This window comes from Ovis aries, chromosome 11 (assembly GCF_016772045.2).
Source record: "Ovis aries strain OAR_USU_Benz2616 breed Rambouillet chromosome 11, ARS-UI_Ramb_v3.0, whole genome shotgun sequence".
In the NCBI taxonomy this organism is placed as follows: Eukaryota; Metazoa; Chordata; class Mammalia; order Artiodactyla; family Bovidae; genus Ovis; species Ovis aries.
The window spans coordinates 51,028,663-51,052,719 of NC_056064.1; the positions used below are offsets into that span (position 1 = coordinate 51,028,663).

At 60.1% G+C, this 24,057-nt stretch overlaps 1 protein-coding gene across 1 annotated transcript in view; it reads left to right on the forward strand.

Annotated features, from left to right (window-relative positions):
• Positions 1–802: 802 nt before the first annotated feature.
• AATK (apoptosis associated tyrosine kinase) overlaps positions 803–24,057 on the forward strand; it is a 39,887-nt gene continuing 16,632 nt past the window's right edge. The window contains exon 1 of the mRNA XM_027974253.3: positions 803–1,091. Coding sequence (XP_027830054.1) covers positions 1,037–1,091 — 55 coding nt within the window. The 5' untranslated portion in view covers positions 803–1,036. The remainder of the gene's footprint in view (positions 1,092–24,057) is intronic.

The window sequence follows — 24,057 nt, forward strand, 5'->3', positions numbered from 1 at the left end:
CGCGCGGCCGGCGGGGAGGGGACGGTGCCTCGGTGCCCGGCGCCGCCGCGCCCGCCCTAAACGCCCGGCGCTGTTCCCTCCCGGGCGGGGGCGGCCGCTCCTTCTCCACGGTTGTCGCAGAGTGGCACAGGCGCGGGCGGTTTGTGCAAAAATAGCACCCCCACCCCCCACCCCGCCGGCGCGGGCGCCGCCCAGAGGGCGCGGGGCAGGACCGGAGCTGCCTCGGAAACCGGCGTGTGCAGGCCGCGTGCCAGCCCCCGACCCTCGCGTGCCGGGGCCCGCGCCTCCCGGCCACCCCGCGCGCGCTTTCGTATTGCTCCTGCGTGCCACCGTGCCCACTCCCGTGCGCGCAGCCGTGCCCCCGCCTTCCCGCTCCTCCTCCCCACGCCTCTTTGCCCACCCCCGCGCCACCAGGTGGCCCCCTCCCGAGTCTCCGTCCCGCCCCCCCCCCGCACCTTTCCCTCCACGGGCCCCTCCCCCATTATCCGTGCCCCCGAGCCCTTGGGTCTCCCATCCCGCGTCACTGAGCCACCCTCGGGCTTCAGTATACCCCTCCCCGCGTTTCTGTGCACCTTCCGCCTCCCAGCGCCCCCCAGCCTCCGTGCCCCCCCATCCTCCGTGCCACCCCTGCGTCTCCGGATTTCCCATTCTGCATCTGTGTCCCCCCGTGCCTTTGTCCCCCCCGCATTTCCATGCCCCCTCAGCCTTCGGATCCCCCCTGCGCGAGTCTCCGTGCCCCCCAGCCCGGTAGGGAACCCCCCCCCCCCCCGCCACCCGACCCCGCGCGCGCGCTCCCGCCGGTGTTTTCGGACTGCACCGGCCGGGGGAGGCGCCTCGTCTGTCGCCGCCGCCCGCACCCGCACCCGCACCCCGCCGGCCCCGCGGCTGCGGCTGTGGGTGCTGAGCGGGCGCCGCGGCCAAGGCGCGCTCGCACCTGCGGCGGCCGCTCGGGTGATGGCGCGGTGCGGGCCTCGGGCGTCCTGAGCTGAACGCAGCGCCAGTCGGGGGATGCCAAGCCGCGCTGCTGGCCCTGGCCATGTCGTCGTCCTTCTTCAACCCCAGCTTCGCCTTCAGCTCGCACTTCGACCCTGGTGAGTCCCCTGGCCGCGCCCCTTGCCAGCCCTCTGCCCGCTGCGGCTGCCCCTAACCTGCCTAACTGCGGACATTGATGCTTCCTGAGCCGCTGGTTTTCTATTTCGCATGGAAATTAACCCTTTCCTCTCTCTGAGCGGAGCTGCAGACGTAACTGCTTTCCCGCAGGAACCCCTGGAGGCCCGGAGGTGGGCAGGCCTAGGGGTTGGCACCTGCTTGAGGCCTCCAGCAGCCGGGGTGGGCAGTGGGGGCACTGCCTGTCCCTGTGGAAGCTTCGATCTCGCGTATCTGGGGCAGGAGGGCCCGTGCTGGGCCAGGTGTCCAGGGGAGGAGGCAGCCAGGACTAAGGGCTCCAGGGAGGGGTGGGAGTGTTGCTCCCTCAGGCCCATGGACACCCTTGCTGGGACTAGGGTGGCAGGCTCCTCCCTAGGCTGGGAATGCGTTCTGGAGAGCCCTGCCGGGCCACCCAGCCGCCTGCATGGGGAGGTGGGACAGAGCACAGGCTCAGAAGAGATGGGCCTCAGTGGATGCCCAGGCCCTCAGGACAGGGATGAGGCCGAGGTGGCGCTGTCAAAGCTGGCTGCAGGAGACATGGGGCCAGGCCTCTTCCCCCCCCTTCCCCCAGGCTGGCAGCCCTGGCAGCCTGTTTACCCATGGCTGCCTGACCTCCTGGCAGCAGTGGGCCGCCATGGTGGGCAGTGGGGCCGGGGGCAGCTGGAGGCCTGCCTGCGTTGCCAGAAGGTGGTAGACTTTCTTCCCTCTGCTTTCATAGGCCCCGCCATCCGCCCCTCCTTGGCCCTAGTGGGAGATAAGCCCCTGCCCTGGAGCCGTGGCCTAAGGACCCAGAGTCCCACCCACTTGTCACTGGGGCTCTGGCACAGGCTAATCCAGCCAAAACAAAGCCGGGTGAGCACGTGATGGGCTCTCCTGGGTCTCCCTCCCTGGAGTAGGGCCCAGTTCGTGCAGTGATGCACAGGGTCCCCTGGGTCCGGCCCCATCTGAAGGCATTTGCTCCTGAGGGAGGGGAGCAGACGGCAGGTTTCTCTACTGGACTGAGGATGTGGGTGTCCCTGGCTCAGAAATAACTTCCCAAGGCGACTCCCAGAGCTTGAAGAACATGGAGTCCCAGTGGATGGCCCCCAACCTGGCAGTGACAGCCCTGCTGGACTCTGAGGGCGGGGGTTGGAGGTGGGGGTGGAGGTGGCCCTGCTGAGCAGTCAGTCCCAGGCCCAGACAGCCTTTTGGGACAGGTATCCAGGTGGCTCCGGGCCAGTGTTCCAGGCAGCGTGGCTCCTGGGCTGCGAAGGTCCAGCCTTGGAACCATAGGTAGGGTGAGTGTGTGTGTGGCAGGACTGACCCAGGGATGGGGGACACCCTTCCCCATGCCCTGCCTCTTGCACTCTTTGTAGGGCCCAGACCTGCCCTGTGTGGTTGGGTTCAGTACACTCCCCCACCAAACACACACTTGGGTGTGTCCCAGCACGAGACCCTTCCCCCATCTTAGAGAAACAACTAAGCTGATTCCTCTTGCAAATGTTTCTGTTAACAGCTGTGATCAGTGTAATTATAATGTGTCAGTTTAAGGACTTAGCAGGGGAAAAAGTTGTCAGGAGGCAAGAGGAGGTCTGCTCTTTTCAGGCGGAATGGAGAGAGCCCTGCCCCACTGTGCGAGGGGCCCCTGGATGGTAGAGGTGTGTTGCCTGTGGGGTGTGGAACTCCAGGGCTCCATGCTGGCCCTCATGTGGGCATTGGGAAGGAGGCGAGGTGGGGTCCTCTGCCCTCCCGCTAAATGCCTAGCATTCAGAGCCCGGCTCCCACCCCTTGGAGTCCCCCTGCCCACCCTTGCCTTCTCGAGTCTCAGTTTTCTCATCTGTAAAAGGGGATAGCAGCGCCTACACCAGGCTCAGTTAGGGGTTAAGCACCCAATGAAAACCTGACCCTCCATGAACACTGGCTGCTCTTTTGGAGGGGGTGGTGTATGGAGACAAGGCCACAGTGGCATGTGGCTTTCCTCTGTCCCCAAAATGGGGATAGATGGGTTTTGAGGTTGACTCCTGTCTAAATGGGGACCCTGCTTGGGATCCACCACAGAGGGCAGGGGACAGTCATGTTTGTGGCTATCTCAGAGTTTGTTTCTGTGGTCGCTCAACACTCTGGGGTGGACAGAGGGACCTGGCCTGGGCGAAGGGTCCTCAGAGTGTCACCAGGCCAGGTTTGTTGCCTACTGACAGTCCTGTGCCCATCATGGATGCTATGGTAGTTCTCCATAGAGGTGGTGACAATGGTGGCAGTTATGGAGAGTGAAGGGGGCTGAGTTTGAGGCTCCGGCTCTCGGCACGTGCTTGAGTGCAGTATGGGTGCTGGGGGACCTTATTTAAACTCAGCTCCTGCCTGGGCCACCGTCACCTATCAGAGATGGGCAGGGCAGGGCAGGCCACTGGAGGGGGCCAGGCCCAAGCATGTTCTTCTGGAACCACAGGCTGGCACAGGTGGGCATCTGGAAGGGCGCCTCTTCTGGGGTTCAGCTCATCCCACGATGTGGGTAACTTTGGGGGATTTCTGGGCAGTCACAGACCTCTGACCTCAGTGCTGTGTGGCCTTGGGCCAGTCACTCAACCTCTCTGAGACTCAGCTCCACACAGGTGAAACTTCACTCTGAGGAGACTGGGTGGGTGGGATATGGAAGCCAAGAACTGAGGGGTGAGGAGGGTGCCATGTGGGAGCCAGGAGCACCTGGGCGGAGCTGGTGGGGGAGGCGTGGCTTTGAGGGGGCGGGGCTTGCCTCTGTTACATGCTATCTTTGTCACCATTCCCAGGAGTGATCAAGGCCCCTGGCGCTCGCTTAGGCAGAGGGCCACCCTTGTTTCTCACCTTCTCAAGCCCTGGAGGGGCCGGGTGCAGCCCAGGCCCTCAGCAGGTGCCTGGCAGGCGCAGGCCTCAGTCAGAGCTCTGCAGCCCAGGGCTGGAGCTGCCTTAAGACCCCTGGGGCAAGTAGTGGACCAACCCCTCCCTGATCCCATGGCCCTCTCTGTGCCTCTGGTTCTTCATCTGGAACATTAATCTGGTTCATTAATCTGGAGGTGGGCATTACTGTGGTGCCCACCCCAGAGGGTGACTGGAGTGCTGGGTGCAGGCCAGTCCCCAGGCAGCGCCCGTCAAGGCTGACCTTGGGGCAGGGGTCACTGTGGACCATTTGGGGGGACTTGGAGTTTGAGGAAACTCATGGAAGCCAAGGCATCCCCCAGCCTCTTGGTCACGTCCTGCCGCCTGCCCGCATTCTTGCCCTGAGCCTGGCTCTGTCGGGAGCACACTCCACTGGCATTAATACGTGTGCTGTGCTGGCTCAGGGCTGGGCAGGCTCGGGCTTTGGGGTGAAGGCATTGCTGGGGGACAGGGTGCAGGGAGGGCGTTCCGGCCAGGCGTGGTTTGACCTGCATGGGGGCGGGTACACTCGGCGACTTGAGTGCTGAGAAGGACCCCGGGAATGAGTTCTTGCGGCCCTGGGGGTCCCGCTCCATGGCTGATGGCCATGCGCTCATGGTAATTCTCGAAATTGGTGGCCCACCGTTCACTGCCTGATGCCAATGGGGCTTGGCTGAAGGCAGATGCTCCCAGACGGGCTTGGCCCAGTGTGGGGAGGGCATCAAGAGCCAACTCTTTGACGTGTGTCACCGCCCCTCCCCACACCCGAGAAAGGCTGGCCCCAGAGTGGAAGCTGCAGCTATTGGGCTGAATCTGGGGGTGTAGGCCAGCTCAGGGCAGGAGGAAGGTTGCAGTATCCCCAGGGCAATTTCTTTGTATTCTGGAACATTCTCTAAGAAGCCAGACTGTGCCTTTTTCTCAGAGGGGTTGTTTCTCCCCCACGCATCCCTGTGCAGCTTTATACACACAGGTGCTCAGGCTCACACACGCACTCACACACGTGAAACACACGAATGCTCGCAGATGCCTTCACGTGTGTGTAACGATGCACAGAGCCTAGGCCGGGCTGTGGTCTCCTGGGGGCGGGCGGTCAAGGGCTTGGCTTGGTGGGGGAACCCGACCCACCCTCACCTTTGACCCTCAGCCTCATCTCTGCTCTCACGTCCGTTGATGGACTGAGCCACCGGGTCCTGGTGGCCTGAGGCTTGGGGAGCCTGGAGCGGTCCCTCCCAGTGGCTGGGCCTGAAGGACTCCCTGCTGTCACCCGGCCACCTTTTTCCAGGGTGGGCCGAGCCTTGGCCCCTCCACCTGCCGTCACTGTCCTTGAGCATGTCCACTGGTTCTCCATCCTCCTAATGCCCTACCTTCCCTAGGTGAGGGCGCCTGGGTGGAACGCGTGTGTGTGTGTGCCAAGTCGCTTCAGTTGTGTTCGACTCTGCGACCCTATAGCCTGCCGGGCTCCTCTGTCCATGGGATTCTTTCTCCAGACAAGAGTACTGGAGTGCGTTGCCATGACCTCTTCCAGGAGATTTTCGTGACCCAGGGGTCGAACCCACGTCCCTTATGTCTCCTGCACTGGCAGGCAGGTTCTTTACTGCTAGTGCCACCTGGGAAGCCCCTGGGTGGAATAGTATTCCCCCAGATTCATGCCCACCTGGAGTCTCAGGATGGGACCTTGTTTGTAAATAGGGCATTTGGAGCTGTTGTAAGTTAAGATGAAGCCATCCTGGCTTCATCGCTCAGTCGTGTCCAACTCTTTGTGACCATGGACTGTAGCCCATCAGGCTCCTCTGTCCATGGGATTCTCCAGGCAAGAATACTCGAGGGGGTTGCCATGCCCTCCTCCAGGGGATCTTGCCAACCCAGGGCTCCCGCGTTGCAGATGGCTTCTTTACCATCTGAGCCACCAGGGAAGCCCCTCATCCTGGCTTCAGTTCAGTTCAGTCGCTTAGTCGTGTCCGACTCTTTGCGACCCCATGAATCGCAGCACGCCAGGCCTCCCTGTCCATCACCAACTCCTGGAGTTCACTCAGACTCCTGTCCATCGAGTCAGTGATGCCATCCAGCCATCTCATCCTCTGTCGTCCCCTTCTCCTCCTGTCTCCAATCCCTCCCAGCTTAGGGAAGCCTAAATCTATGGCTGAGGTCCTTCCAAGAGAGCTGGGGGAGACGCGGGAGAGACGAGGATGTCCTGTGCCCTGTGATGATGGAGGCAAAGTGGGCTGATGGAGCCACGAGTTGAGGAAGGCCTGAAGCTGGGAGAGGTGGGGAGGGTCGTGCCCTGGAGCCTCTGGAGGGAGCGGGGCCCTCACGTGGGGTGTCGGCCTCCGAGCGTCAGACAGTCCTATGTGCTGAGGCCCCAGTCTATGGCACATTTTGACAGCAGCCCCAGGGCACTCCTGCAGGGCAGCTCTGAGCCCCACGGGGCCTGGGCCGGGGCCGAGCCTGCCTCTGCCTTCATGCCAGCCTCCATCTCCTCTGTGTAAACTGGGCCAGCCCTGCCCACCTGGAGGCGTCTTTGGAGGCAAGCGAGGGAACACGTGTGTAGGCGCCTCTGAACACGCGCGTTCACTGGACCGCGGTGATGGGAGGCGGCTTCGGCCTGGACCAGCGCGCCCTCCTCTGGGCACCTTGGGCCTCACTCTCCAACCTCTGGTTGCCTCTCGCAGAGGAACCAGCACCAGCAGGACAGGCGGCCGTGGCCTCCCCGCCCCCGGCAGAGGAAGCCGGCAAAGGAAATGAGGGCAGCGGACGCCGGGCCGGAGCCAGCTCCCAGGCGGCCTGTCTGGCACGTCGCGGTAGGCAGTGTCCACGCCGGGTCCCTGCCTTCCTCCACCAGGGCCAGGCTGGGGGGCCGGGGACCCAGGCTCCGGGAAGGTCTTCGAGGGGCGACTCTGGGGTCAGGCCAGCAGTCGGAGCCACACGGGAGCAGCCACCCAGAGCTGGGTATGTGGGGGTTTCTGGAGGCCTGTGGGCTCCCCTACAGCCAGCCTGGGGTTGCAGGGCAGTGAGCAGATGGGGGCTTGTACTCGAGAGGCCCCCAGTCCCTGCTCTGGCTCTGCCAGAGGAAGCGGTGGGACAGGAATGAACACGGCCAGGGCAGGGGGCGGTGCTGGGCGGCTTGGGGGGCACTTGTTGTGGGGTGTGTAAGGAGAGGTGGCAGGGTGCTGGCCAGCATCTGAAGGCTGGGGCAGAGTCACCTCTCATGGTGGGATGTGGCCGGGCCTGGCGTTGCTCACTCCTGGTGAAGTGCACTGGTGCCTTCTCGTCCTGCTGGGAGGGGGAGTGAGCACGTGGGCCAGCTGGCCATGGGTGGCCAGGGATACAGCCTGCCTGTTCTAGGAGCCAGCGCAGGGGTAGGGGACCTGAGCCCCAGACCCGGGCTCTGTGGAGGTCACTGCATGCTGAGGCTGGCGTGCGAGATGGGCAGCAGTATGATGTTTCGGATGCCGTCAGGCACCATGGGGGGGTCTTTGTACAGATGGGGTCATTGTGGAGAGGGTCCTGCAGGGCTCACGTCCTGCTCCTGCCGTTGTAAAATTCTGAATGATTTCACACTGGGCCTTCAGATTCTGACGGGTTTGGTTTCCCAGGTGGCGGCGCTAGTGGCTAAGAACTCACCTGCCAGTGCAGCAGACATAAAGACATGGGTTCGATCCCCGGGTCGGGAGGATCCCCTGGATGAGGGCATGGCAACCCATTCCAGTATTCTTACCTGGGGAATCCCGTGGACAGAGGAGCCTGGCGGACTACAGTCCATGGGGTCACAGAGAGTTGGACACGACTGGTCGACTTAGCACGGGTGCACGCTGCAGATTGTGCAGCTTGTCCTCCTGCTTGGGGACACCTGTCCAGTCTTAGGGTTCCCTTGGGAGGGCCCCGGGCAGGCGGTCACTCGTAGGGGGCCGTGGTGCCCGTGTCATAGGCTGGTTCCCGTCTTCCTGGTGGGAAGCTGCTGTGATCCCAGGCCAGTGGTTTGGCTCCGCTAGCTGTGAGGCCCACCTGGATGTCCTGGGACCACCCTGGGAAGAAGGAATCCCACTTTGAGGGGATGCCGTGCACACAGGGTGTACGTAGGAATGCATTTCACTGGTCCTGCTGGTCCTCACCCCCGAGGTCGCTCCCTGCTGACAGTGAAACGCAGGGCTCTCGGCCCAGCCATCGACGGACACAGCCTTCTGCCCAGCTCTGGGCATCCTAGCACCGTATCTTCCTGTCTGTCCAGGCTTTATTGAGATATGATTCCTGTACCGTACGATTCATCCACTTCCAGTGTGGTTTTCACCGTGCACACAGACACGTGCGGCCGTGACCATGGTTCAGAACACTTCTGTCCCCCTCGTGAAAGCCCCACACCCACCAGCTGCCCCTCGTCTGCTCTGCATCTCTGGAGGTCACCCATCTGGACACTTCCTACCTGCGGGCGTGCAGCTCAGGGTCGTCTGTGTCTCTCTCCACGTGGTCCTATGGTGGGAATGAGGGGAGTGGACCTGGATCCGGGGGTGGCTTTTGTCGAAACTGAAGGTGGGGCCACGCCACACAGACCCTTGCCCAGCACTCAGCCTCTCGGCCCTGTCCCCTGAGCCTTCCAGGAGCGCCACAGGGCAGCCTGACTCACCTTTTCCCGCAGCCTGACTCACACTTGAGGAGACGCCTCGAGTGCCCTTCTGGGGGCTTGTTGGCCGTTTGGAGTCATCGTCTGGGGTTGCCCGTGGGAGCCAGGCCTGCCCGGCTGTGGGTGGCATTTATATGCTCTGGAGCCAAGCCCTTGGTCAGAGATGGGCACTGGGATGGCATTTCCACGTCTTCACCATCTCGGTGGTCTGGGGCCCTAGTAGCTGCAGGGTGTGTAGGCGCCGCTGGCGTGAGTCTTTCCCAACCCCGTGCTCAGTGGCATCAGATTGGTGGGTTGAGAGGGGCTGTGGTGGGAGAATTTGTACCCCAGGAGCCTGCAAAGGCTCCATGTTGGAAATCCCCTTCTGTCTCTTTTTTCCAGAAAGCTGGTTGTTAAGCATTATGAGAAAATCAGGGGTGTAGGCCAGTTTTTTGTTTTTTAAAAAAATATGTATTTATTTGGCCGGTTCTTAGTTGCAGTGTGTGGAATCTTTCATTGTGGCATGCTGACTCTGAGTTGTGGCATGTGGGATCTGACGGGAGATCGAACCTGGGATCCCCGCATTGGGAGCACAGAGTCTTCGCCACTGGACCATCAGGGAAGTCCCTAGGCTAGCTTATTAACCCCAGGAAGCTGCCTGGAATCCTTTTGACATGAGGCAGGCATCCCCAAGAGGCAGTTTCTGGCCCCTGGGGATGAATGACTTAGAGGGATGGTCCTGCTTCCTCTTGGGGCCACTCAGCCTGGAGGGAGCCCCTGGGTGGGGCCTGCTCGGGCGCGCAGGGCCAGGGCCTGAATAGTCCTGCTCACGGCTGAGGCCACACCTGGCCTGGGCCCTGCCCTGCCTTCCTGCTTCCCCAGCTCGCCTCACACTACTTTCTGCCCCACAGTGGGGTCCAGGCAGAAACTTGGAAACCAGGATGGCAGGAAGTTCTGGGCTTGGGCTGCCCACCCCTCCCTGAGCAGCTGGTGGTGGAGTGGGAGCCAGAGCATCAGATTCTGTTTTATTTTTCCTTCTCATGTCGGGTGGTCCTGCAAGTCCTTTCTAAGACTCGCTGTGGCTGTGCTGTGTTCCTGCGATGTCTCCTGGGTCTGGCGATGCGCCAGGTCTGAGCCTCGCCACCTCCAGCTTCTGCCCAGCTGCTCCCTGGATGCTCCCCCACCCAGGCTTGTGAGAGGGACTCCTTTGTCTGACTCTGGACCCTCAGGGTGACCCCATGCCCCACAGGTGTCAGGGTAGGGTCCCCAAGTGAGCAGGATGGGCAGGTCTCACCCTCCCAGAGCGTTGTCCTCAGGCCCCTGCAGGGTTGCGGAGGGACCAGTGGGGAAGCAGTTTGGTGGCAGTGGCCCTGGGGACAGAGAGACAGGGACGTAGGGGGCAGTGTGTGGGTGGGAGTGGGTGAGCACGTGTGTAAACGTGTGAGTGCATGTGCGCATACCTGTGCGTGAGTGTGAGGCTGTGGGGCGTGTGTGTGAGTGTGGCCTCTCCCTGTTTCTCTGGGGGGGAGGCCCCAGGCCCCTGGCTCTCCTCTGCCCCTGGGGGGTGAGACCCCTTGGGTTCCCTCTTAGGCTCTGGGTGATGTTGTAGCTCCTGACCCCGCTGGATGGCAGGAGCGGGGCTGACACCTGTCATGCCAACTGTCCAGCCACCTAAGCTAAGGGTCTGTGGTCCAGGGCTGAGGAAGGAGCCCTCCTGTGTGGGCAGCTGCCGTGACCCATGTGACCTGTGGCTGCTGCGGGGTGGCCCCTCCCAGCTGCTTTTTCTCGTGTCCGTGGACTTTGCTGGGTCTGGATCCCTCAATTCAGGTTGATTCTTTAGCTGGCAGGGCAGCTGCGTCCACTTAGCCGCCGGACACCTGACTTCCCTTCCCTGGAGGAAGCAGTACCCCTCACCTTCCAGCCCTCCTCTCAGCCCTTGGGGTACGAGACCATCTGGATTACCTGCTCACCCGCCCCTTCCCTCTGTCCTTGCAGCAGTGGCGTCCACACCTGTCTCTGTACATTAGGCCATCCAGACTGGGCGGTGAGGGGGTCTGAAAGGTTCTGGGGTAGGGGCAGGGGGCACAGCTTCCCCACCCAAGTGCCCCTTCGGCCCCTCTCACCTGCTGGGGATGGAGTCGGGGCAGCTGTGGAGTGGGGGGGGCTGCATCCCTGGTCAGAGCCGTATCCTGAGATGGGGTGGGTGAGCCTGGAGGGTGTCTATCAGCTGGGACTGCGGGCCATCCATGACTGCCCCGATGCAGTGCCAGTTCTTGGGGTGCGGGCCTCCTGCAGATGCGCCTTCATCCAGGGAGGCCCCCGGGGAGGCGGGGATGCAGGGGCCCAGCGACCAGTGCGTCTGAGCTGGCAGGGCTCTGAGTTCAGTCGCCAGCGTCCTTTCGTTTCTCCACCTGCCCGCGGACATCTGGGGAGGGAGGAGCAAGGACACAGATGGGTTGGGCCTGGGAACTGCCTCGGGGGCTCCACACAAGCGCAGTGACCTGCTTCCCTTCCTCTTCTGGGCAGAGGGCCGCCGCGTTCCCCATCTGAGGATTCTGTTCCTCTCGGGAGGAACTTCCATGTCTGGGCCCTTGGCCAAACCTTTGCCAAGAAATTGCCCCATGGGCCCCCTGGCACTGGGTGCACCTTCTGGATGGCTTGTGGGGTATGGACACCCCTCCTGCTGGCCCTGTCCTGGAAGCCCTAGACTCTTGCTACTTGCCTCAGCTGGGGTCAGGAGGTGGGGGCACCAGGGACAGCTGACGGGCTCCTGGCGGTCTGGGCAGGCCGAGCTCCTTCCCTCCCGCTGTCTGCTTGCCGCAGCCTCATAACTCAGAGATGCCTGCCTGGTTGCACAGCTCCTTCCTGTACAAGATCCTGTTTGCATCACTGGGCTTGGGGGGCAGGGGCACTGGGTCAGCATGTCACCCAGGTGACGCTGGTGACGCCTGCTGGTGACGCTGAGGTGAGCCCCTATCAGCTGCACCTGCACCAGGCGGGGAGGCTGGGGCACTGGAAGTACTGGGGTGCATGGATGTCTTGCTGAAGCCAGGCTTACTGTTTGGGATTGGTGGAAAGGAGCTCTGGGGGGAGCAGTGGGTCATCTAGGGGCACATTGGGGGTACCCACTCTTGGGGGCCATCAGGGTTGGCACACCCCTGACTTGGTCTCTACAGGTGTCAGACTGCTAATTAACTTTTTAAATTAAGGTGAAATTCATGTGACATTCATATGCGTGCGTGCTAAGTTGCTTTGTTCATGTCTGACTCTTTGTGATCCTATGGACTGTAACCCACCAGGCTCCCCTTTCCATGGGATTCTCCAGGCAAGAATTCTGGATTGGGTTGCCATTTCCTTCTCCAGAGAGTCTTCCTGACCCAAGGATCAAACCCGTGTCTCTTAAGTCTCCTACATTGGCAGGTGGGTTTGTAACTAGAGCCACCTGGGAAGCCCTAAATTCATATGATGTGAAATGAACCACTTTGTAGGGTATGGTCCAGTGTTAGTACATTCATGGGGCTGTGCAGCTTCCATCTCTATTTCCAGAGCCTCCCACCACCCTGTGCCACTCCAGTGCCCCCAGCCCCTGCCCGCTGGACTTGCTTGTTCTGGACACACGGTGCCGTGGAGGAGCTGTGGAAATCACCCATCGCTCCTGCATCAGCTGTGCTGGGGTCCCTCTTTTTCTCACATCCTCACCAACACTGGTTATTTTCTGCTTTAACGATCATGGCTGTCCTAGTGGCTCAGATGGCTCACTTATTTTTCAGAGTGGTGGCCGGGCCCCTCCCAGCAGACTGGAAGACCGAGGCACGGGGCTAACTGGAAATGCTTCCTGAGTGCATGTGTCTTAGGCTCCCGGAGATGTTGAGATCGAGCCAAGCCGAGGGCACATCGAGGGTGAAGGAGCAGCAGAGGGATGGCCACCAAAGGGCAGGCAGGCAGGTAGAGGGCTCGGCGAGGACTTGGGTGGTGCTTTTGGAAGATGGCTTCAGTCCTGGGTGAAGAATCTGCTGGAAGCCACAGAGCCCCAAGGAGTTTGGGCAGGGTCAGGCCGTGGGTTGGAACTCAGTGGCCTCAGCGGGGCTGGACTTGGGCAGTGGGCAAGAGGGATCCAGAGGCAGCTGGGGTATCCCACTTGGGGAAGGGATGGGAGGGACCCAGGGAGTGGGTTTGCCTTGAGGTGGACGTGGATTTTATGCTGTGTTTGGTTTGAGATGCCCCAGGACACCCAAGGGAAGGGCTGGGGCCAGGTGGCCGTTGGGGTCTGGGACCCCAGAGGAAAGTGGGGACCAGGGTAAGAGGTAGGGTTGGAGTTGGTCCTGATGGGGTCAGGGAAGGGGTGTAGGCCCAGCCTGGGCCCACTTGGGGAGGAGGGGAAGGGGTCCAGCCAAGAACAGTGAAGGGAGTGGCTGAGAAGGTAGAGGGTGTGAGGGCCATCCCAGGACCCAGAACACAGCCCAGCCTGCTGTCCTTGCTGCACTCTGGCCTTGAGATGAGGCCACAGACAGAGACCCTTTGAGTGGGTCCACTGACCTCAGGATGGCTGGAATCTCTGATCCTTCTCTTGGCTGATCAAAACCACCTCCACCTTCCACGTCTGTGTCCCTGGGGAAACCTTGCTTACCTCCAGCCAGGGAGGCTCCTCTGGGTGGGGGTTGAGTGTGGGAGTGGGGGACAGAAAGAGACCTGAAGAGACCCAGGACCCTGGGACATCAGAACAAGGTCTGGGCTCTAGTCTGTGTATGCTGAGGCCGTGGGCGTCTTTAAAGATGGCAGTGATGGGGATAGGCGTGGGTGACAATTAAATAAAATTATGCACATCTGATTCTAGACGTAGTCCATGCTTATTGTAGAAAATCTGAAAACTGCAGACGAGAAGGTATTAACCACCCAGAATTCTACCACCCAAGACAACAGCCACTGTTCACATTTTGAATTATTTTCTTCCAGGTTTTTTTTTTTAACATGGTTGTGATCAGGACTTATAAACAATTCTATGTCCTGCCTCTTGTTTTCAGCTTTACTGAGGTATAATAGAAACAGACTAAACTGCACATGTTTCAAGTATGGGATTTGATGGATTTTGGTGTAGAGATATGTCAAAACTCATGAAATATATTTATTTGGGAGACCCCATGAACTCTTGACCCTATAGTCAAATAACAAGCATTTGCTTTGAGGCCAATTGTTTCCTTGTGTATCCTCCCCTTTAAAAAGAAAATACTTACTTATTTAGGCTGCGCTGGGTGCGCTGGGTCTTAGTTACGTCATGTGAGATCTTCTATTGCAGTTCCAGGGCTTAGCTGCTCCCTGGGTATGTGGGATCTTTGTTCCCTGATGAGGGATCAAACCCACCTCCCCTGCATGGCAAGGGAGATTCTTAACCCTGGATCACCAGGGAAATTCCCTTCCTTTTTAAAAATTAGCACAAAGTTGTTATTTCCTTGTTTATTTAAAACATTTCCTTAAATTCACTCTCTATGGCTTCTTTTGCAGATGTACTATTGTTTTTATTGAATCCTTCTTTAATTGTGACTATTTAGGCTGTCTTTTACTCTTATAAACACCACTGCAAGGAACATCTCTGTGAGATGTGATTCCTGCCTGCGTCAGTAACATGCTCCTTCCTTTGTTTTTATTCTGGATTTGTGTGCCATCCGGGCTGCTCTCTCATTTGAATTCCCAGACTGGGAATTACTTGGCCCGGGAGTTGGCAGGTCTCCCAGGGCCTTCTCGCACGTCTCCAAGTTGCTTTCTAAAGGCTGCTCTGACTTACATCCACCAGGGCGTCTGGGTAGCTAGCTGGTCCTGGTGTGCGGGCTTTGGCCAGACACCAACTTCTAAGAACTCCTGTGGTCGGGAAGCCGATATCCTGTGTGATTTCATTTCTTTGATTATGGATGAGGCTGCGCATTTTGTTGTGGACTAGACAGACTGTATTTCCTTATTTGTGGCCGACTGTGTGTAGTTTGTTTGTGTATGTTTTGAGATCTTAAAGTATTTTTATATCTTGTTGATTGTGTTCCCCCAAAAGTAGTAACATCAGTCTTTGACAAATTTTCCGTCAGTCATTCTTCCTGGTTTGTTGTTTGCCTCTAATTTGGAGCTCTATGGGGCTTCCCTGATAGGAAAGAATCCGCCTGCAATGCAGGAGACCCTGGTTTGATTCCTGGGTTGGGAAGATCTGCTAGAGAAGGGATAGGCTACCCACCCCAGTATTCTTGGGCTTCCCTTGCGGTTCAGCTGATAAAGAATCCACCTGCAATGCGGGAGACATGCGTTCGATCCCTGGATTGGGGAAGATCCCCTGCAGAAGGGAAAGGCTACCCATTCCAGTACTCTGGCCTGGAGAATTCCATGGGCTCTATAGTCCATGGGGTCGCAAGGAGTCAGACACGACTGAGCCACTTTCACTTATGGAACATACATTTTTATGTGGCCAAACCCATCGATCTTTCATGATGCCTTCCATTGCTTTCAGCTTAAAAATCCCTCTCCATGAAGAAGGCTGATATTTACCTACTTTTTCTCAGATGCTATAATTTGACTCACTGATGTCGTATCTGAAGTTATTCTGGAGTGTGGTCTGAGATGAGACAGCTGATTTCCCTGGCCCGCTCAAGTCACGGGGCCAGGTGTTCTGTGCGGGTGGGGCTGGGCCTGGCTCTGGGCTGTGATTCTGTTCCTCACCTGTTGGCCCATCTCCGCCGCAGAACCATGTGGTTTTAATGATTGTAGCTTTTAGGCATGTTAAGACCTAGAAAGGCAAGATGCCTCTCTCTGCACATTTTCTAGCTTCTCTCTGCTGTTGAGAGCTTTGTCTGTTACAAGGCTGTGGATCTCGTTGACGGGCGCCTGGGAGGGGATGAGGGAGGTGGGGTGACCCAGGTCACGTGGCAGAGCCCTCTCATGGACGCCGCTCATCTGACTTTACCCCTACTCGTGGGCTGTGCAAGTCACTCTTTTTGAACTCCTATTTTTTTTTAAATTATTTTTAAAAATTTTGACCATGCCATGCAGCTTTGGGATCTTTGTTCCCTGGCCAAGGATTGGAACCCAGGTCCCCCCAGCAACAAAGTGCCAAGTCCCCACCCCTGGACTGCCAGGGAATTCCCACAAGTTGCTCCTTTTACCAGAAGCCTGGCCTGGCCCCTGGTTCCGGAGCGGCACCATACCCCACAGATGCTCTGTTCCCATCTTCCTGCCAGCCCCCCAGAGCCCTCCCTGGAGACAGACAGGCCAGGACCAGAGAACGCCAGCTCTGAGGGCTGTTCACCAGGGGGGCACTGACGGCCATCTGCTCAGGGGAGCACCGCTCCTATGCTGCTTGCAGGGCTGGGTCCCCCAAAACGGAAGCCCCTTGATGAAGGGCCCTGAGACCTCCAGTGTGGGCCATGGGAGGATCTGCTTTCTGCTAGGCATCCTCCCAAGGGACTCCCAGATCCTGGCCCTGCAGCCCCCACCCCAGGTTAAACCAGGCTCCCTCCTTCCTCCCCTTCCACGTGCATCTACTGAGGGCCAAGGGTTGGTGTGACTCGTGCCCAGTCCTGGAGCCCAGACCCCGCTCCAGCCCCTTAGTTACCTGACCCCCCAGCAGGATTGGACTGGTCCTGGGGAGGGCCTGTCACATGGCAGGTGTTACTGTCATGCACTTGAGGGACAGGGCAGGGGCAGTGTCCCAGAGGCAACACCTGGCAGGCTTTATGGAGGGCTGTGGGATGTCCAGGAGGCAAAGAAGGCCAGGGGACACAGGACCCTGGTCCTGGGGGGTCTCCAGGCCCACCTATCTCCCCTGGGTTCCCTACCCCAGTTGCGGGCCCTTGAGCTGATCTGGGGGGCAGCAGAGAAGATACAGGAGGGGGGAATCCTCAAAGGAATGTGTTGAACTTGAAAACAGAGCAGGAAAAGCAAAAAGGGGGACAGGGGAGGGAAAGGAGGAGTGGAGGCCCATCAGTGGACCCAGGGTCCCTGCTCTGGGAGGTGTGCCTGGCTGCAGCTGCATGGGGGGCTGTCACCCTGAAACAGGCTGTAGTCAGACCCCTATGTGTGCCTGGCTGAGTGGTGGTGGGGTGGGGCCAGAGAAGGGTAGTTCTAGGGGGGATGCTGGGTCCTCTCTGAGACCCCATTTGCTCATCATAAACTGGAAAGTGGCCCTTCCTGGCAGGGAAGGCATCCCTGGGAGACTGTTGGGACACCCAGTAAGCATGAGTCACTATTCCTAAACGTGGCCGTGCAGTTTTACAGAATATGGTGCTTCCTTGGAAACGGCTGGGCAGCGCCTGGCAGTGCTCAGGCCTCCAGCTGGCGATGAGGGCAGGGTCCCGTCTGAGTGACAGAGGCTGATGGAAGCCATGGGCCTGCTGGGTCTACAGGGAGTTTGCTGTCTGTGGTGCTTCTGCAGTGGATGGAATTATTATTTTTAAAACGGATAATGAGACAGGGTTCACAGCTATCAGTCGCCCACCCCGGAGGGCAAGGCTGAGGCAGGATCTCAGCCCAAGGGGTGGCCAGGGACGTGGGGCAGATCAGGCCCGCTTGCAGCTCTGGCCCGGACGCTGGGTGTGTCTGTGGGTGTTGTGGGGGGCTGGCGGGTGTCAGAGGTGAGCTGGTGAGCATTTGCCACCCCCCAGGGTGTGGACGCTCCCTCCCTACTGCCCTAGGCAGGCAGACGGGCAGGTGCAGAGCAGGTGCAGGGGGCTCAGACAGCAGGCATGCAAGGATTCAAAGAGCCAGCAGGGGGCACCAAGGGGGAGCAGGCGCCAGGGCGTGGGCACTCCCTCCCTACTGCCCTAGGCAGGCAGACGGGGCAGGCGCCTCTGGCTCCACACGTGCCGTGTTTGTTGTGATTGGTAATGGGTGTTTGTGCTGCAGGATGGCGGCTTTTACAGCCTGTGTCTTACACGGAGGAACTGGACTCTCACTCCCTTCCCGTGTGAATTTATCTGATTAAATAGAGCCTTAATCACAACAAAAAGGAACTGCTCTTACTCCTAGAGACATGGCCCCTGCTGGTGGGGAGGTGGGCTGGCAGCTGTGCTCAGGGAGCCCTGGCCCCAGAGACGCCCGCCCCCCCCCCCCCCCCGCCGTGAGGTTTCCTTCCAGAATCCCCGCCCAGCGCCTGCCTCTTCCAGGCCTACAGGCTGCTGTGGCCCCTCCAGGGGTTTGGGCCCAGGGTCTGCCCTGTGCTCTCAGCCACCCACAAGTACTGCTTCTCCCTGTGATGTCACCGCCCTGTTCCCAGTGTCCTGGCCCCCTGCTCCCAGTTCTGCCCGCAGAGCGGGCAGGGGTCCTGGCTCGGGGCCCTAGGCTCCTGTCTGTAGCTTTCTCACCCTGGCTTCTTTGGGTGAAGACAGGCAGGCTGTGTGCCTGTCTGGTGACCTTAGCTGCAAGTGCCCCGGAGGGGGAAGGGACTGGTTCATGCGAGTGAGCCCTACAGTGGTGGAGGGGTGTGTGCAGACACCCACGGTCGCTTGGCAGGAACCTCGCCCGTGGGGTTGACTTGCCACCCAGCCTCCTCCTGGTGAAGGGCTTCTATAGCCACCTGTCCCTGGTAAAGCAGCTCAGATCGAGGCCTCCCGCCCTGCCCAGAGTGGCTGTGATGGGGACCACATGCCGCTGCTTAAAGCGGCTCAGTTTGAGGCCACCTGCCCCTGCCCAGGGTGGCTCAGATGAAGGAAGCTTGCAGAGCAGCTCTGGTGTCACGGGCTGCTGGGGATTGGGGAGGAGGGCCCAGGGACTGAATGGGGCACACGATGAGTGAGTGGACCCCGGAGACCCTGGAAGGCAGGGTCCAGGGTTCAGGAGGCAGGCGTGAGTTGAAGCAGTGAGAGCCTCACCCCACTCCATGGGGGCCACACCCTGTGAGTGTCCTGGCCCTGCCTTGGTGGTGCTGAGGCTTAGACAAGCCAGGAGGAGCTCTGCATAGCCCCAGGGCAGACCTGGACAGCGAAATGGACCCTAAGAGAGAACTTTCCAGCACTCAGCCATCCTGCTGTCCTGCCAGCCTTGCCCTGTGTGTGCTGAGAGAGTCCTCCCCAATCCCAGCTGGATGGAGATTGGGGAAGTGGAGCCTGAAGGGGCTCTGGGATCTGGGTGCCTGTGGGGGCTACGTTTCCTGCCTGGAGGTGGGCAGGTGCAGGGGTAGGGGGCTCACTGAATGGGGTACAACCAAGGGCTCAGGCTGCAGGGCCACCCCCCACCACTCCCAGCTGATCTCGGTGGTCTGAACTTCACCTGGGTCTGCAGATTTGTTTTTTTTTTTAATTTAATTTAAAAATTTTTTGGCTGCGCCCGGTCTTCATTGCTGTTTGCGGGCTTTCTCTAGTTGCGATGAGTGGAGGCTACGCTTCGTTGCGGTGCCCGGGCTTCTCACTGTGCTGGCTTCTCTTGTTTCAGAGCACGGGCTCTAGACACGCGGGCTTCAGTAGCTGCGATGCGTGGACGCGAGTGTGCCGGCAGTGCTGGTGCAGGGGCTCAGCTGCTCTGTGGCGTGAGGGATCGAATCTGTGTCCCCAGCACTGGCAGGCCGATTCTCCACCACTGGGCTTCCAGGAAGGTCCCATCTGTGGGTTATTTTTATAATCTTGGCGGGCCCTCTGGGCAGGAGTGTGCCCTCTGCTCAGCCAGTATTGTGCCTTTCAGCCCACCCTTCAACCCTTTGCCTGGGGCTGGACTGAAGTGGCGGAGAGCAGGGGGCACTCTACTGCACGCTCAGGGTTGGGTGGCTCCATTTCCAGACGAGGAAGCTGAGGCTCAGGACCCCACAGCTGGTGAGGGGCAGGGCTTCCAGCCCAGGGAAACCCTGCTGCGCCGACCGCTGTCCTGCCTGTCCCTCCCAGCCTGGTTTGGAGCTGTCCAGCCCAGCCTGGGGAGGGTGAGCAAGTGGCCTCTTCCCACCACAACCCGGAGCCCCTTCATACTGGTACAAGCTCATGAGGGTATACAGGCACGCCAGGTGCCCATCTCTGGTGGGGAGGGCCAAAGGGCTGGGCCCCACAGTGCCGAGTGCCCCAGAAGACAGGGGAGGCTTCTCAGGGAGCTGGTCTTCCTCTGCCTAGCAGGGCCCCCGTCACCCCTGGCCCTGGCCGCCCCTTCCTGGAGCTGCACTGGGTACCCTAGCCTGCGGGCCCTGACCATGAGCTGCCCTGGGAGCTACTGCCTCCACCCGCGCCCTCCGAGGTGGCGCCTGTCCACGCACGGCCACTGCGTCTGTACAGCTTGGCCACAGCTGTTGGCGCCAGGAGGGTCTGGCCTTGCCTTCCGCTTTGGGGGTAGGGTTTAGGGTCAGGGATGAGGCCACTGGTGACGATGCTGCAGAGGTGGGTCCTGTGATGGTGAACAGGACCCATGGAGGCCTGAGGAAGCCCTGAGTGGGGCCCAGGCACAGCCAGCCAGCGGGGCAGCACCTTAGGGAACTCCTGTTAGCTGCGGCCGAATGCCAGGACGCTGGTGGGTCCCAGATACAGCAGCCCCAAGCTTGGACCCCCGAGCGGCATGCACCCCGCTATGTCAGCCACCCCCCCTAACCAAGCAGGGCATTTGTTTCCCACATCCAGGGACCTACCCTGGCCACCCAGAGGGAGCCTGGCACCTGACACCCAGCCTTGCAGCCCCCAGCCCCAGTCCTGGAGCCCCTCATGGTCACAGAAGGGGGCGGGCGCGGTGATGTGTGTGCTGGCCTTTGCACCCACATCCAGGGCCTGGCGTTCCGATCCTTGCTCACCTGCCCAGTGTCTTCAGGAAGGCTCTCCCTGCTGAAGCCTTGGACATAAAACAGCCAGAGAGTGCCACCTGGTGGGCAGCAAGGACCCCACCAGCTGATGCCTCACTGCCAAGGGTCCCCTGGGCCACTGTGGTCACAGCTCAGGTGAGCTCTGCGGGAACCAGGACCCAGCTGGCCTGCCCTCCTGCTGACCGTGTAGTCATCCCCCAGGCCAAGGCAGGGCGGCGGGCGTCTGGGCTTGGGGTCTGGTTGGAAGTGGGCCTTCTGTGCTGGGCTCGAGTGGGGTTAATAGTCACACTAGGGTGAGTGGCCACAGTAGGGGAAAGGGCTCAGAGTCTGGGAGCAAATCTGTGACTGGACACTAGCTGCTGCAGAGCTGGATGACCTGAGGTTTGTTCAAATGGGTTTTTCCTTCTTGAAACAAACAACAAAGCTGTTTGCTGCCTTTGTCTTCCTGGGCCCCCATGGTGTTATGCTGGTGATGACATGATCATTCTGCTGTGTGCGTGGCCTGGCACTGGGGGGATGGATGTGGGGTCATGCTGGAAGTCTCCCTCCGTGGACGGAGCAAGGAGGGACGTGTGTGCAGGTGCGCAGGCACAGACACGCGTCTGTACCTACCCGTGTGCCGTGGGTGTGCCAGGCGTTCACAGGCCCGGACACCTCCACCCATGGTGGGCACCTCGGGCTCTTCCTGCTCCCCGTCCTGCACTGGCCGCAGGGTGCTGCTTATCTGCTCCATGGAACGAGTCCCCGTCTGCAGCTGCTTTGCCCCCTCCTCGTCCCCCGCTGCCCCAGCGTCAGCCCTGACGGGCTGCGGCGCCCTTTGTGGCCCTGGCCCCCTTCCCTTTCTGCTGTCAGTCAGCACAGGCTTTTGGTATTTCCAGTCCTGGGTGTCCGCCTGGCCCTTGACACAGAGAGCATTCCTGGCAGTCACCCCTCTTGCTGAGGTTGTCACAGGAATGAAATGAGGTGCTGACTCCTCTTGCCCTCTGGGAAGAGGTGGGTCATGAAAAAGACCCCACACGGGTCTCCCTGGCTGTTAGTGGGTGTCCATCCTGAGGGTACATATGAGGTCTTCCCTGTAGGCGTCTTTAGTGGGTGGTGGAGGGGCAGCGAGCTGGAGTCAGGAATGGGCCCACTCGGGCCCTCAAGGACCATTCCTACTGGCACTCGGATGTGTCCATAGTCTCTCCAAGTCTCAGTTTTCTTACCTCTAAAGTGGGCATGATATCTCCTGAGCAGCCTTATTGAGGGGACTGGAAGAAAGGGTGTGTGTGAGTGTGCATGTGTGTGCACACACAGTACCTGTAGTGTGTTCACGCTGTGTTGACACAACAGACCTTGGTCTGTTTCACGAGTTCATGGCCAGCAGGGCCTGGGCTGTAGGCGCCTGCCTGTGAGCACAGAGTAGGGCTCTGCAAGCCAGAGCCGGAGGTGCTGAGGGCGCTGGCGGCTCCCTCCTGGGGGTGGCCGGGGCACACGACTTGAGTGAGTGAAGCCTACGTGTGGGCAGGGGTTGAGTGGCCCCCCTGTGTGGCCTTGGGGTCTCGGGGGTGACCCTGGAGGGGACAGGACTGCCTGCTGCCCAGGGGCTGTTGGAACCCTCCTTCTCCCTTCAGGATGGGGGACCAAGAGCAGTCTCCTAGACCCCACGGGCCTCATGACTTCATGTGCAAAGTGGCTATGAGGGTGCCACTCCTATCACCTGCTGCAGTCTCGGGAACAGGGTTTTGACTGTTCCAGCATTGGCAGGGCTCCAGAAACTGGCTTGTTTTATAGATTTGAAAATTCAAGTCTGCAGCCTGTCAGAGCCACTCCTGGCTCTGCCCATCTGTTTGGTCTCCCCATCCCCGCAGGTCCACTTTCAGGGACGTGGGCATTGGGTGATGGGGGAGGCCCACCTGCCACCCTCCTTCTGCTGCTGAGTCTGGAATATCATGCTGAATAACCCCTACCCTCGGCCCAGTTCTGTGACTAGGGCCTGCAGAGGCATTGTGGGGTCCCATGGGAGGGCTGCACCCCAGGACTAGCACCATCAAGGAGACTGAGGGTGGAGGCTAAGGCTGGCCACCTGAGGTTGCCTGGTGCCTGCTGCCTCCTTCCAGGCCCTGGGACCAGCCAGGCTAGGGAGGTGCAGGGGTGTGTGTGCTGGCGGAGGTGGCGGGAGGGGAGCCTGCTGAGTGCCCATGGGTCACCATGGCAACGGCACATCCTTGGGGGCTTTTGCAGCTTCCTGCGGCAGCCAGTGCTGCTTGGCACCCTGCAAGTACAGGCTCTTTGGGTGGGAAAGCACAGTCAGGGGAGGGGGGCCTTACACAATGGGTAGGGGTTGTGTTTGCGTATGTGCCCATGCACGTATGCATGTAAGCACGTAAGCCTTATGCACACACACCTGAAACCTGGCCTGTGGAGGCCCTTATAAAGGCATCTGCTTGCAGCCCCACAGAACTGAGGGACACAGCCCACGTTCCGAGGTCTTTTGGGGGAGCAGGCTGAGCTGGTTTCCCTTGCCATGGTGACTCTTCCTACCTGATCCCCCCAGCCCTGCCTCTCTTCCCTGTATGTGGATATCCAGAATGAGCTCAGAGGCTTGAGCAGGAGTCCAGGCTGCACTTGCCATTGTTCCAGCCTCTTGGGCTCACACTGCCTCCAGAAGCCCTCCCAGATGCCCCATTAGCTGGGAGCGCAGAAGGGCCAGGAGCAGAGGCACATCAATGAGAGGTCAGCTGTGACGCCTCGGGCAGTCTCCTGACCCTCACTGAGCTTCCATTTCTTCCTGTTCAGTGGACAGGCATGGCAGCCACCTCGGTGCCCATTAGTACCCAGTGAGGTGCTGCTGAGACCTGCTGTGACCTGAGGGACCAGTGATGGCAGGTGGGGTGACATGGCCCTGAGGGACCAGCTATTGGGAACTGAGGGGTTGGGGTGCTTAGTGGGCAGAGGAGCTGGGGGCAGGCAGGAAACCTCAGGGGCTGAATGGTAGATGGGCAGACAAAGTCCTTGGGGAAGGGGCATGCATTGGAGCTGGAGTGGAGGGACAGGGGTGCAGTCCAGGGGTGGGGCTGCCAGCCCAGAGTTTAGGGGACACCTGGCTGGCCCCACCATGACATCCTAACCACAGCGTCCTGTGGGCACCAGATGATCTGAGCTTCCCCAGAGCTCTGGCTCAGCGGGGGCATGAGGGCAGCTTGGAACCCTATCTTGGGGGCCATGCTTGTGTGTTGGGGAGTCATGTTCTGCTGTCCTGGGCACTATAGTTTCCCCGTCTGGTGAGGGTGAGCCAAGAGGGACTCACATGGAGCAGGTGTTGCAGAAGACAGGATCCCACTGTCCTCAGAACAGAAACAGCACTGGGGGCCCCTCGATGGGCAGTCAGTAAGAGGGTGACTTGGAAATGCCAGGCTGCATGGAGGAACTCTACCGTCTGTCCTCCTTGGGGAAAATGACATCCCCGTCCCCAGAGATCGTACAGGTCTTGTGTCTCCTGGCCCAGAGCCTGGCATGTGGCCAGCAGCCCTCAATCTCTCCCACTTAGTGGGGCCTGGGTCCCCCTCCTACACCCTCAGGGTCTCATGGCCTCTACCGTGCTACCCCAGAGCTAGGGCAATGTGACAGCCCCAGGGGCCCACTCCAGAGGGCGGTGTGGGAGGGGGTTCCTGCAGTCCTGAGAGCCTGAGCTCCCGGGGGGCTGTCCACGAACCCCCAGAAATGGGAGCTCTGC